Consider the following 13,814-nt stretch of genomic DNA (forward strand, 5'->3'; position numbering starts at 1 on the left):
GGTGTGTTATGTCAGCAATGCTTTCGGATGCAAATATATAGCCTTTTGCTATGCTTTAAAAACAACCTCCTTTTCACACCTGAAATTCTTGCCTCTCTTGAGCCCTTTTTTATAATAAATAATAGTTATTATTCTTTCCTATCTTTGTAAATAGAGTAAATGGCAGGCAATATACAGGGTGTAATTTACAAGACCACAAATCACTAAGAAGCTATTTTCCATTCACTTGCCCGGTCTCCCATCCCCAGAATGGGACTTTGATACCTGAACTCCATGGGAAAGATTGTCTCACCAACATACCTTCCACCAACAGTGTATAAGGAGAAAGGGACAGGAAAGAAGTAGAAAACAATGCCATCAATAAGTCAGATTTTAATATAGAAGGGAAACACTGTCTTGAAAAGCTGTGCGCTCTAGAACGAGAGCAAGAGAGAGACACACACACAAACACACACAAAACAGTTAGAGAAGCAAGGAAAGATAGACAGACACAAACCCATACTGTTTTCATATCCACAACAGTAATAGTACAAACTGCTAGCGTGAATCTTTGTCTATTAATAACAAAACTCAATTTTAATATTAATTATTAACCACGAAAGGGGCTGAATCCTGTTTGCAAAAATAACAACTCAGTCAGAAAACGTGTGAAAAATTAGGTAGAAGTCCAAATACACTTATTTGCTAATATTCAAGGTTGGTACAACATTAGGTTCTTAGTTCACTTTTTTTTTCATTTGTTAGACTTGCACATGCACATTTTATTCCCACAAGTTCTGTTAAGCGCTTTGAGATGCTACTCTGTGTGGAAAGTGCTATATCATCTAAGACTTAACCACTGGATGGGAATCCTTGGTGCCACCTCACGCAACTATTGACCAGGTGACAACAGTGGGAGCCAATTCTAAAGCAAGAAAAACTTAATGGATTAACTAATTTCAAGTAACTGTAAACATAACCTTGTAATTACTTGTACTGAGTGTTTGACTGCAAATGTATGCGGAAGCTTCAATTCACACATCCTGGAGCAGTCAAGCTTTTCAGTGTCAGAGCCTGTTAGAAAAGTTGTTCCTCATTATGGATAGGGTGTGATTGAGTGCAAACCTTGCAAGCGAGACACCTGGGTTCAATTCCAGGCAGGGCTAAACTTTGGGCAAGTTTCCTTACTCCACACGCCTAATAATAATCCCTCCAAAACCAAAAACAATAATAAATTGGTCATTTTCAATCCACGACTGTTTGTGGGACACTGCTGTGCGCAACTGGCTGTCACGTTTCGCCCACAAATATACGGTCAATTCACTTTACAGTCTATTCTGTGAAGCGCTTTGAGACGTCGATAAGACGTGAAAAGCGCTATATCAAATGCAAGGATTATTATTATGTAAGTGCAATTTGTTGTTAGTCAGTCTCTCAGACATCACACAACAGTGCTGCTAGAGGTTAATGCAACAGTAAGCAGGACGGATGGACTGAGCGCTTTGGTTCGCCCACTTATGGTGCCTTTCTTTTCACTGATTTTATTCTGGTGGGAGGAAGATGCACCAGTGAATCAAAACGACAACAAATGAATATTCTTGGGCTGCATGTTTTTGTGACTTTCTAGTTTAATAATTTAACGTTTCCTCCCTGTCTTGCACTTGTTTTGTATTATCATGTGAACTTCCCTGGTGGTTTTATGATTTCTTATTTAAGGAAATGGCAAATTCTTCAACAACAAAAAAACAACACAAGTAACTTTGATGGACAGTCCTGAATGTAAGGGGTTGGATTGGCTTGGGGACATGCACTGCCTAATAATGCACTGACATTTTCCCAGGTCAGCAGTCTGCCTCCACCTCACCCTACACACATATTCCATTCATTTTGTACACAAGAGTAAGTCAAACAGAATTGTAGCTAATTATGCTGATATTCCCCCACACACAATACGTCTGAAGGATTGTCATCTTAAAGCTTCACGGCCGGTTTTCTCCAAAGCTACTAATGCGGAGGCAAATGTTTGCTGCTCACATCATAAGAGGACATCAAGGGGTGAAAATTCCTGCTTTAGTGCCTGTGACTTTAATGGGAAATCCCATTAGCAGCTGACACCGTCAAAGCCAATGAGCTCAATGGAATTCTTTCTCCACAAATTGTCTTGCGTACAGCTTGATTGCAATTCTTACAAATCATATGATCAACCTGAATGCAAATACAACCGAATTCACGCATAAACTAACACACCACTTCCCTCCGACAGCGCAGACTAAATACAGACTGATTGAGCTTGAGGAACTGGCTGCATGCAACAACTCCCTGGTTCAATAAATCTGCTCTTCATACATAATTTATAATCACAATCACCTTTTGCGCTGATCTGAACCCAGAGCTGTATATATATGCAAAGTACTCTGATGATAGTAAAAGTAGAGTTGAGGTGGTGAGGGGGGGGGGGGGGGTTCAGAAGTTGTTTTTTAACAAGATGCTTGTGAGAATATGAATCAATTGCTTCAGAAGGTTATAGATACCGAGTGGATTGAGGCATTATCAGAGCAATAGGTAGATATATACTGTAGATGCTGCAGGTAAATAAGGATATTAAGGGATATAGCAAAAAGGCAGAGAAATGGATTAAAAGTGAGTTGCTATAGAGTTAATGGTGCAGAGGCTCAATGGGTCAAATTTCTATTCCTGTGTTTGCTTAAGGTCATAAGGCAGGTGTAGGTCATAGGAGATACCACTTGTAATCTAGAAATGCAATACCAACATTTCAATATAATATCCAAATAAAAGTCTATTTCAAACATGGAACACCAGTTTAAATGCAAATGTTTTGACTGCTCTGTATTGCTCACATTGATAGCATTGTGATTTTGCACCTTATATTACATTAAGTTGATATTTTTTTTTAAAATTCCCCCATTTCATCTTGCGCATCAACACCAAGTACTACACAAAACTAAAGAAGTTCTATTAAATTCAAGATTTAAAAAAAATTAAACTTACTTCAAATATTTCAAAGCCATAAATGTCTAATACTCCCATCACCTTCTTCCTCACTTTGGTCTGTGCCTTTTGAAATTAATAGAGATTAAAGTTAGGTACAGACCAGAACCAGAGAGAACACATTATTCACTTTATAACATGTTACATTGAAGCAAAATGGGTAGTGGGCTTATCAATGTATTCATTTGCACAATACTTGTCAGAACTGGAACAGCCTTCTATTTATCTCCCTCACAGCAGTTAAATTAAGGAAATGGCTATGGCTAACTAGACATCAAGAGGCTGCATTAAGAGCTATGTGGAGTACTTTAATCGATGGACGGAATGTTCTTTGCTTGACTTAATTAACTATAGGAATGCAAGATGCAGTGGGAAGCCATTCAAACCATTTTTTCATGTTGGTGTTTGCTCCACCCATCCTAATCCAAATTCCCTCTTCTTTTATGTACCTCAATGAAACCCAGGCTCCCTTAGGTATTTGAACCGATTAGGTTAATGGTAAAAAGATATCCAAAAAAGGAAACTTACACTAAGACAACATGATACCTTTGTCCAAATTATTTTCCAAAAATGTTTAGACAATATAAAAACGTGCTCGGGATATTTAGATATGAAGAAAGAACATTTAGGTTCTCGCACCCTAGGGTATCAGTGGCCTTGACCCCAATAAATCCCAGTCAGTACCTTAATGCTCTCGTTGATTCTGTTCACCAGCCAAGTGAATAATCGACTGTAAAGGTTTTTGGCCAAGGCATCACGGGCATAGTAAGCCTGAAACCATACAAACAGCAATGCAAATGTTACAGAACAACCATAGAACTTTGTTCTTATAATTAAGTATAAATTATAAATAGCAGCAGCTTCTTTGAAAATAGTTTTATGCAGTGCTTGGCCACCAAGATGTACTCTGTACATCTGCCAAAACTTTCTGAGTTACTGCAACAGGCATGCTTCCATTTTTATGGGATTTAAAAAGATCTTTGGTAAGAAAAGGTTCTCGCACACAAAGTGCAGCACAACTGGACCCAGCGTGGCAGTGGCTTCTCGTGTTACAAGCAGAACCCTGCTGATATTCAAGCCTCTGCCCTTACCAAATCAATTCCCCAATTAAAACACACTCTTAGGAAGGAAATTTGTTCCAACCCAGGGCCCTCGTGCACATCTGTAAAATGAACCACAGAATGAGCAAATATCCTCTGGACCAAGCCTTTCACTCAGGGCACACTGTGAGACCTGGGCAGCCTCACTTACCTGGGCCACGTTTAATGTTGTCGAAACTTTCTCCTGCTTTGCCTCCACAGTACGGAAACTGAAGGCTTTCTCCAGCACAGCCTGGTCCAGACCGATCAGCTCACAGATTTCCTTCAGCTCTGCAAGCACATCGAGTGTGAAACTGCAATCAGCTGGCCAGACAGTCACCAAGTACTGTATACGGTAATCATCAACTTCAATAATAGCTTCTTACTGAACAGCAATGAGATTTCAAACTCAAGCTCTGCAGGGCATAGTTAACTGGTTCATTACCATCACGTGAATTGAAGTATAATTTACCTAAATCCCTTACGAAATTGCTGAGACACTGAAAAAGGGTTGAAAATGAGGCAATTTTCAACAGGATTACTTGATATTTGCGTTGCAAATGGGGACCCCATCTGGTCACCTGAATTACATCATGTTAACACACACTCACTCTGCTTCGATGTGACTATGTTCACTCACTTTTCTTCAGCACAAATGTTTTATTGTGGTTGTATTCTCTGTTCTCTTCTTCCCCATTGTCCTCTCTCCAACTCACCTTTCACATCCAGATTTAGTTTGGGCATCCAGCTCAATTTCACCTTTTACACTTTGCAGATCTCCCTCCTATGGTGACTAGTCCTCATTCCTTCTGCCTTTTCTAAATGTGCTTCCTTCTTGATCCATAGCAACAAACCATTCTGTCCTGCAAGCTATTCTACAGTTCCACCAACTTACTTCCCATTTGCACGACAGACCATATGTGAGGGTGTGTGTGTTTTAGGAGGCAGGAACCGGACTGAATGGCCCACATACCATTCCCCCTTTCGCTTTCCCCACAGTTCTCCACACATTGCCTCAACTCTGAACTGACAAATTTCAGCCAAATGACAATTTGAATCCCATTGAAGTTAGAACCCAATTCAACCCACGACTGCTTGTGGGACACTGCTGTGTGCAATTGGCTGCAGCGTTTCGCCCGCAAAATGTACATTCAATTCACTTTACAGTACATTCTGTGAAGCGCTTTGAGACGGCTCGAAGACATGATAAGGCGCTGTATCAAACGCAAGGATTATTACTATTTATGGACGCCAATTAGAGGATTTGTAACACAAAGATCTCTTGATCCTCTCTGCATTTAACACTTTCACACTGGGAAAGGAAAGTACAAAGTGATACAACATTACATTCCAAAGACTGGAAGCACCAGAGTCCCTCCTACCATTTTTGTCTTTGATCCGACTTTCGTCCAAGCCATTGACTCGAGATTCGGGCTTGAATTCGATGTTTCCCAGCTTCAGCAACGCAGCCACCACTTCCAGAACCGACTCCACTTCATCATCCATAAAACCCACGATCTGCATGGCGTTCTGCAGCAGAGGGAAGAGGTTCAATGGGAGGAGAGGTTCACAGGGGCAAAACAGCCGACAATTGGACTTGCATTAGCCTCCCAAACACAGCGAGCTTTTTTCCTCACCAAATCTGCAAATGATTCATTGCAGCAGGACACTTCTACGCATTGAAGGTTAGTGCTGTAATTTACTGCGTCAGAGCAGATGTCATAAAGAGAAGGTATACGTGCTCCCCATATTTAGCTTCTAGGTGCTAATTTATCAGCCTAAGGTGCATTATGAGACAGACTGTGCGGTACACCTGGAGAATTTGCTGCTCGGTTAAACTGAATCAATAAACCTTCAGCAATCAAAAAGACATATGAAGCATAGAGAAAGAGAGGAGGGTGTTAGGCCTCAAGCTCATTCCTGGTCTCTTATTCTATTACTTTAGTCAGCGTGTTCTTTGTGAGCTACAGAGTGGTGACCCTACTTTACAACTGTGCTACACAGTAACAGTTATGGTAATTCACCGGCAAACACATGTGGGTTTCCCTGACTGCCTAGTGGTAAAGACACAACCTAGTGTAGCAATGGGCCATACTAATCATAAGGTCCCCACACGCTCAATTCCCATTTTGTGCTGAGTTCGCTGATCTCACTCAGGCTGGGCAGCAGTTGGGCATTATAACTGGAAATTTAGTGCCTTGGGCTGTTAATGACAAATACTGAGTGACGCCCATTGTGCGATGCAGATGCATGTAATTCAGGAGAGGACAAGAACAATGTGTCTGCATGACTCAGTTGGTAGCATTCTCTCCTCTGCATCAGAAGGTTCTGGGTTCAAGTCCTACGTTGAGACTTTGAATTCACATAATCTAGGCTGACAATCAAATGCAGTGCTGTAGGTGTGGCGTGCTGTGGTGTCAGAGGTGCTGCCCTTCTGCCTGTTTGGGTGAACGTTAAGGATCCCTTGGCACTATGTGAAAAGAGGAGATTTTACTGCTGGCTTTGGCCAACCGTTCCCCAGATAAAATTGATTGTTCATTTTGTGGTTGTTTGTGGGACACAGCTGCATGCAAATTAGCTGCTGCATTCACCTACAAAACACAGTCACTGACTTCACATTACATCCCGTCAAGTGCTTTGAGATGTCCTCCTGATGTGAAAGGTGCTACATCAAATGTAAGGTTTATCATGGTGTTATCAGGCTCAGTCGTGATGTCAGCTGTCAAATATTCTATTGACATCAAATCTCAGGACAAGCAAATTATGTGCTAAATGAGTGCTAGAAAGGTTCACAGTGTAAATCCCTTGAGATGGGCTTCTCTAGCACACCGCAGTAGAATGCAATACAGAGCCATTGGATTAGAGCCACTACTGATTCTATTCCCTCGAATAAACTCCAGCTTTCTCTAACTGCACAGCCACTGGCCCAACATTCTGAATCGTTGGGGCTGCATTTCAGCTGATACTGCACAAATTACAGTAGTTCTGGGTTCACAACCCAGGTCAAATTGTCTACTTATATCCACATCATCAGTGCCTCGCAGTAATTTGAAGACCAATTTTTTGCCACCGTTGACAGCTCAATGTATTCAGTGCTGGTGACATGCATTGAATCCTAGCAGGTCCATTTGAAAAGAATCACCTGAACGTCATGTTTAACATTTTGCCATCGCTTTGTGGTCACAATAGTGGTGCTTCCCAAGTGCAATCATTCCTAAATACTACTCTCATGTAACCGTGTAAATCTGCAATAATGACAGCACAATGCCCTTTCAGTCTTCGAGCTCTATACTTCCCATGTAACCATTACCACGGTTTGCTTTTCATTGAAACCATAAATGTGCATTACAAAGATTCAACATCGAAAAAAGCACAAGAGAAAGAGAAAGTAAAATGCTAGCATTTAGTTTCAGCATTCAGGTGGAATACATTAACCCTTCAATATGTCTTTGTTGTAGTACCACCTGCCTGTTATTACTCAAAACCCATCCATTCGTAATTGTCTACATTCAGCACGATTTCCTATGTAATTTTACGTGTAAATTTCAAGATGATAAACCCTTTCATTTTATTTAGATTTGGTCGCAACAATGGAACAGTTTAATATCAGGCCGATCAGTCACTGCTGTGAAAGTCAGCTATTCGCCTGTTGGTGGCTGAATACGTCATCAACATGAAAGACATGACACAAGATTAGACGGCTTAAAATGAAATAATTGGTTAAAACAATGATTTACATTTACTAATTAATCTCAAAATTAATACTGGGTTAATATTTTTATGTTACACAGATTCGCATTAAAATGCAATTGCTCAGTGCCACAGCCCGCAATATTTTCTTTCAAAATATATTGTCGGAACCCGGCTGTGAAATGATGGACCATTCAGCCGGACAAGCACAGAATATTCCAGAAAAACACATGCTGAAAGGAAAACAAATTCTGTCGATCTAAAAGATGTTTGCATTTGCCTGGAACTACGCAGTCACTCCACTTCACAGTAAATCCTATTAAGACGTCCTCCTGCCGTGAGAGTCGCTGTGCTAAGCGCAAACATTATCATCATCATCATTATTATTATGTTACAATTACAATACTGAAAGGCAACATGGAGTGTGTAGGTTTACACACCAGAATATAAATTTTGGGATAGAAATTTGCCCACAAAATATATAGTCAATTCATTTTACAGTATATTCTGTGAAGCGCTTTGGGACATCTCTGAAGATGTGATAAGGCGCTATATCAAATGCAAGGATTAATATTTATTAAAAACATAAGAATTAGGAGCAGGAGTAGGCCATTCGGCCCCTCGAACCTGCCCCGCCATTCGATAAGATCATGGCTGATCTTCAGACCTAAGTCTAATTAACTGCCTATTCCCTCTATTTTTAAAATATCTATCAGTCTCAGCATTGAAGATGTTCAAGGACTGAGCATCTACAGCCTTCTGGGGTAGTGAATTCCATAAATTCACTACCCTCTGAGTGAAGAAATGTTTCCTCAACTCTGTTCTGGCTGACCCTTACTTTTAAGACTGTGACCCCTGGTTATAGATTCTCCTACCAGGGGAAACAGACCCTCAGTGTCTACTTTATCAGCCCTTTAAGAATCTTATATGTTTCAATAAGATCTCCCCTAATTCTTCTGTACTCTAGAGAATATAACCCTAGTTTATTCAGCCTATCCTCATAAGTCAGTCCCCTCATCCCAGGAACTAACCGAGTGAATCTACGCTGCACCCCCTCTAGAGCAAGTATGTCCTTTTTTAAATAAGGAAACCAAAATTGCACACAATACTCTAGGTGCGGTCTCACCAAGGCCCTATACAGTTGCAGCAAGACTTCCCTACTCTTGCACTCTAAATCTTTTGCAATGAACGCTAACATGCCATTCACCTTTTTAGTTGCTTGCTGCACCTGCAAACTAACTTTTTGAGACTGGTGTACAAGGACATCCAAATTCCTCTGCACACTAACACTATCTAATCTCTCCCCCTCTAGAAAATAATCTGTATTTCTATTTTTTCTACCTAGGTGAACAACTTCACACTTCCCCACATTAAATTCCATCTGCCACCTACTGGCCCACTCCCCAAGCCTATCTATATCCCGTAGCAAACTTTTTGCATCATCCTCAGAGCTTACTCTGCCACCTAGTTTAGTGTCATCTGCGAATTTAGATATGTTACATTCAATATCCTCATCTAGATCATTGATGTAAATTGTAAATAGCTGAGGCCGAAGCACTGATCCTTGTGGCACTCCACTAGTCACATCCTGCCAATTCGAGAATGACCCGTTTATCCCTACTCTCTGTTTTCTACCCGTTAGCCACTCTTCAATCCATGCTAATATGTTCCCATTCATCCCATGGGCCTTAACCTTGTGCAATAGCCTTTTGTGTGTCACTTTGTCAAATGCCTTTGTAAAATCTAAATATACTACATCTACTGGTTCCCCCCTATCTAACCTGCTAGATACATCTTCAAAAAACTCTAAAAGATTAGTTAAGCATGACATTTATAATTTATTATTATAAACTACCCACAAAGTCACTGAAAAGAAAACCCATTTTAGAAAAATTTAGTGGGTGAAGTGTGTTTGCTTGCGAAGCTACAATTAGCAATAACTATAACAATCACTAGCCAATGCCATGCAATTTGCCCCTTGTTTTGGATGTTACTGTGCAATGCTTTCCTTGGATGACTGCATGAGTCATGACAAGCTGTCATGTCCACGGGGAGCGAGCCCAAACTAGTTCAATCTGCATTGGAAGAGTCATGCAATTCAAATCAGCTGCAAATAAGGGTGCCTGTGACTTGGATGATAACAATCTGTCTCTGGTGGTTTCTGCCTTCTTAGTATTTTTGGTTTGGAACACAACAATAGACGTCTGCTCCAGTATGGGTTGACATGTCGCTCACACTGCTCATTGAAACAAAATGAAATGCTTCACACTGTATCCTTTGCACCACAATCCCATTCGCCCTAAACTCCCCAAGCACCAAATCCATTTCCACTCATTCTTCCCCGCAGCAGGAGCCTGATTCGCATCAGATCTTTCCAAACTGTTGTACCTTAAACAGCCCCGAATTGAACATGACAGCATGCAGACTGAACCAGAGTAAGTAACTGAACCCAACAGTTCCTGTTAAGAGCAATTTCCCCAACTCATTGATTCGCTAATTTTTTCCACAATCCTTTTCTTTGCAATTTTCCTTTGCAGACCCATTTCTGCCCTTCAATCACTTTGTACTTACCTGAAAATCAACCATTCATCGTCGCTTGATAAACCTGCAGTGATTCCATGAGAAGGGTTAATGATTGCACGTCAATGTCATCACATGTCAGTGACAGGCAATGGTCTGACCCACCACGACTCTACTGTTGCCCAAAAAAACAAACTTAAAATCAAACAAAACCACAGGATAATCTTCCCTATATATGTTATGTAACAAAAGTAAGAAACGCCAGCAATGATTTCAGTCTCAGTTAATGGCACTGTTATAAATTCTTATAAACTGTTCTAATACAACTTCTAGCCTGGGGTCAACCTAACTCAGTGGGTAGCATTCTCTCCTATGAGTCAGAAGGTCGTGGGTTCAAGCCCCACTTCAGGACTTTGAACTCGCACAGTCTCGGCTGATATTCCAATGCAGTGCTGAGAGAGTGTATCTCCAGAAGGAAATGGAATTGAGTGATGCCTTACTTTGACTGTTCTGAAGTTTGCAGCATCATCCACCCCATTCACTTTAGCAGAATCCAGGCCCAGGTAATTGTATTTGCTGTAATCCTCCTCAAGCTTGAGTCGTTCTGGAACAGAGAATGTAAAGACAACCGAGTCAGTAAGCCAGGGCTTCAAGTGGGGCCTGGGTGCTGCACTGAGCTCACACCATTTATCAGTAGCATTGCATGCGCTAGAGCCTGGTTCCTAAAACTGCTGAAGTGCTGCACTTCAAACCCACACAGTATAAAACCCTGAGTGCAAATAACAGTGGGACCACTCCCTCATTTTTCTTTCATGGTATTTCGAACCATTCAACAGTCAGTACAAACCCAATGGTCCACACAGCGAACAGCACTACCAACAGCTTCACACCCGGCAATATAAACACAGCATTTGACCACCGTAGCACCCAGAACGGCTTTACAATAAGAGCAGCTTGGCCCACAAAACTTGTAATACCACATAGGAAAAGAAGGTCACACAGTCAGTCATCTCTAACAAGTTTTACTTGTTGGGTCAACAATCCTGACCAAAAATGCCCCAGTTAAAATTGGTCATTCACTCCATGCCTGTTTGATGTGTGCGAATTGACTACCATGTTTGCTTACAAACACACAATCTTACCCTTCACAGTAAAATCTTCTGAAGCTCTTGGAGTTGTCCTGAGGACACGATAAGGCACAATATCAAATGTAAGGATTTATATTATTATTATTATTTTTATTACTCACTCAGCAGACCTTGCGAGGCACCTGACAGCAGCTGATAAAAGATGTGGAAGTTTCGTTCACCTCTGGGTTGCTTAACAACACGGGACTTCTCCAGAAGATCTTTAATTGGAAGTAAAAAAAAGGGAAACGTTTTCAATGAATAACATATGTTTAGCACACATTCACACTGTTTTATCTATAACTCCACTGATAAATGGTTCATGATAAATTCAGTAGCAAAAATCTCAATAACTGGAGTAGATTAGCCACGGGAACCTTTCTTGGTGTTGCTCAATATTGCTGCCTAGAATATAAGCAAGCAAACATTTGACCTACTGTGAAACTGCAATCGGCAAAAAGAAATTGCACTTATATGGCACCTTTCATACATTGAAACCCCTCCCAGTACTTCTTAGAGATGGAAGTGAGCAAGGTGGAAGATTGAGGTGAGGGATGGGTGACATGACCAAAGGAGTAGTCAAAGAGGTAGTTTTTTTTAAAGGAGTGTAGTAGCGTACTGGTTAGCCCGCTCGCCTCGCAAGCAAGAGGATCCAGGTTCGATTCCCGGGCGGAGTGGAACCTTAGGCAAGTTTCCTTACTCCACATGCCTCTGCTGACCTAGCAGTAAGTAGAAACATGGCTGATTGGTTGGTTGATTGGCGGATCGCTTTCTGGGAGTAATAATCCCTCCGGAAAAAATTGGTCACTCAATCCACAACTGTGTGTAGGACATTGCTGTCTGCAATTGGCTGTGCATAAAATACACAATCAATTCACTTTACAATATATTCTGTGAAGTGCTTTCAGAAATTGAATGACATGATAAGATTCTGTATTTAACGCAAGGATTATTATTAATAAAGACTCAGAAAGTGGAGAGGGATGTGTGCAAAGTGGATGGATTTAGAGCGACAGTTACAGAAAACGGCTGAAGGATCATCCACCGATGAGGAGGCAGAAGGTGCAGGATTGTGCATGAGGCCAGGGACTAGTGTGTCTTGCAGCTTTGACAACATAATGATCCATGTTATGCAGACTCTAAAACAAACACTTTCAATAATCTGATCCCCTTTTCAAAAGCTAAGGGCAAGAAAACAACAGCAACAAAGCCTGCACCTTGAAGATCAAGGCACTGAACAGTAACACAGGTCTTTTAATCTGGAACAAACCTTCTGGCACTGCAGAAATAGCATGCATCCTTCTCATTATTTAACGTTCCATTATTGAAGGAAGTTAAACTGTCAATTGAACACTGAAGATGAAAGGAGAAGCTGCACAATAGGCCTCATGAAATGTTAACAGTACAGGACAGGTGCTGTCAGCACAGTTTCAGCTCTTCCTTTCAGATCAAGTAATTACACGAAGGCTCTTGACTCTTTCTTTTCTTCCGTTATTTAAAGCCGATTAATACGTCACTTTTGGCTAATAATAAAAAAAGGGCCTTAACGAAATGCAAATTACAGTCTGCTCGCCGATCATGTGAACATGACAGACGGGGTCTGTGGTATAAGACTACTTGTGCCTTTTAGCACAATGCAAATCAGACCTTCTCTTTGAAACCCTTCCGACATTTAAATAGTTAAAATCATTTTTATCCATGGTGTTTTGTGCAATGGAAGAATTATTATATTTTTAAAACTTTCAAAGAGTTACATCCTTACACATTGCATTAATTTATATAAAGCTCAAATTTCTATATTAAATAACTTATCTCTATCAGATTTTTGTATAAAATGCTCTATTTTACACTGCACTGGAATAACTAGTCTATTAAACATTCAGCGGCACAGTGCTATTTGTTACTTATTACAGTGGATCAGAGAGAAGTCAGATAGGATTTTGCAGCAGTGATTCCTGTTCCTTGTATCTGCTGTTGTCTCATGGATGTGTATTGCAGAGAATTATTATGATTATAATTATTATAATTGGTATACTCTAAATCCAACACAACCAATAAAAGCAGATCGCCTGCTCAGCCTGAGAAGAGGGGGAGAGGTGGTTGGCAAAAAGGAGGGGTGAATCTCTATTTAAAGGGGAAAGACTTCTTCTTTAGTTGTGTCCAGTTCTTCTCTGTAAATTGTGATCTCTAGTAAGAAATGCTGGAGAATGGAGCCCTTTTCTGAGCAGTCTCCAAGCCATGAACTAGACAGAATGTGACAGTTTTCAATGACAGTGCTGACAAGTGCCAAAATCCCAAACGCATCAGTGCAATTTTTTTTATTTCCTGCAATACGTGTTTCTGTGGCCTCTGTGAGAGAGTTGCTCAATCTGGGAAAACTGTGGACAGTTTTATGCCGTCACTTATAGTT

At 40.7% G+C, this 13,814-nt stretch overlaps 1 protein-coding gene across 6 annotated transcripts in view; it reads right to left on the reverse strand.

Annotated features, from left to right (window-relative positions):
- myo1b (myosin IB) overlaps window positions 1–13,814 on the reverse strand; it is a 112,575-nt gene that overhangs the window by 25,252 nt on the left and 73,509 nt on the right. For all 6 annotated transcript variants that reach the window (XM_007890164.2, XM_007890169.2, XM_007890167.2 and 3 more), the window contains exons 8-13: window positions 11,527–11,625; window positions 10,778–10,881; window positions 5,450–5,597; window positions 4,240–4,358; window positions 3,673–3,759; window positions 2,989–3,054 (exon numbers count right to left, since the gene is read on the reverse strand). In XM_007890164.2, the coding sequence (XP_007888355.1) occupies window positions 2,989–3,054; window positions 3,673–3,759; window positions 4,240–4,358; window positions 5,450–5,597; window positions 10,778–10,881; window positions 11,527–11,625 (623 nt within the window). The remainder of the gene's footprint in view (window positions 1–2,988; window positions 3,055–3,672; window positions 3,760–4,239; window positions 4,359–5,449; window positions 5,598–10,777; window positions 10,882–11,526; window positions 11,626–13,814) is intronic.

Source organism: Callorhinchus milii, unplaced genomic scaffold (genome assembly GCF_018977255.1).
Source record: "Callorhinchus milii isolate IMCB2004 unplaced genomic scaffold, IMCB_Cmil_1.0 Scaffold6, whole genome shotgun sequence".
In the NCBI taxonomy this organism is placed as follows: domain Eukaryota; kingdom Metazoa; phylum Chordata; class Chondrichthyes; order Chimaeriformes; family Callorhinchidae; genus Callorhinchus; species Callorhinchus milii.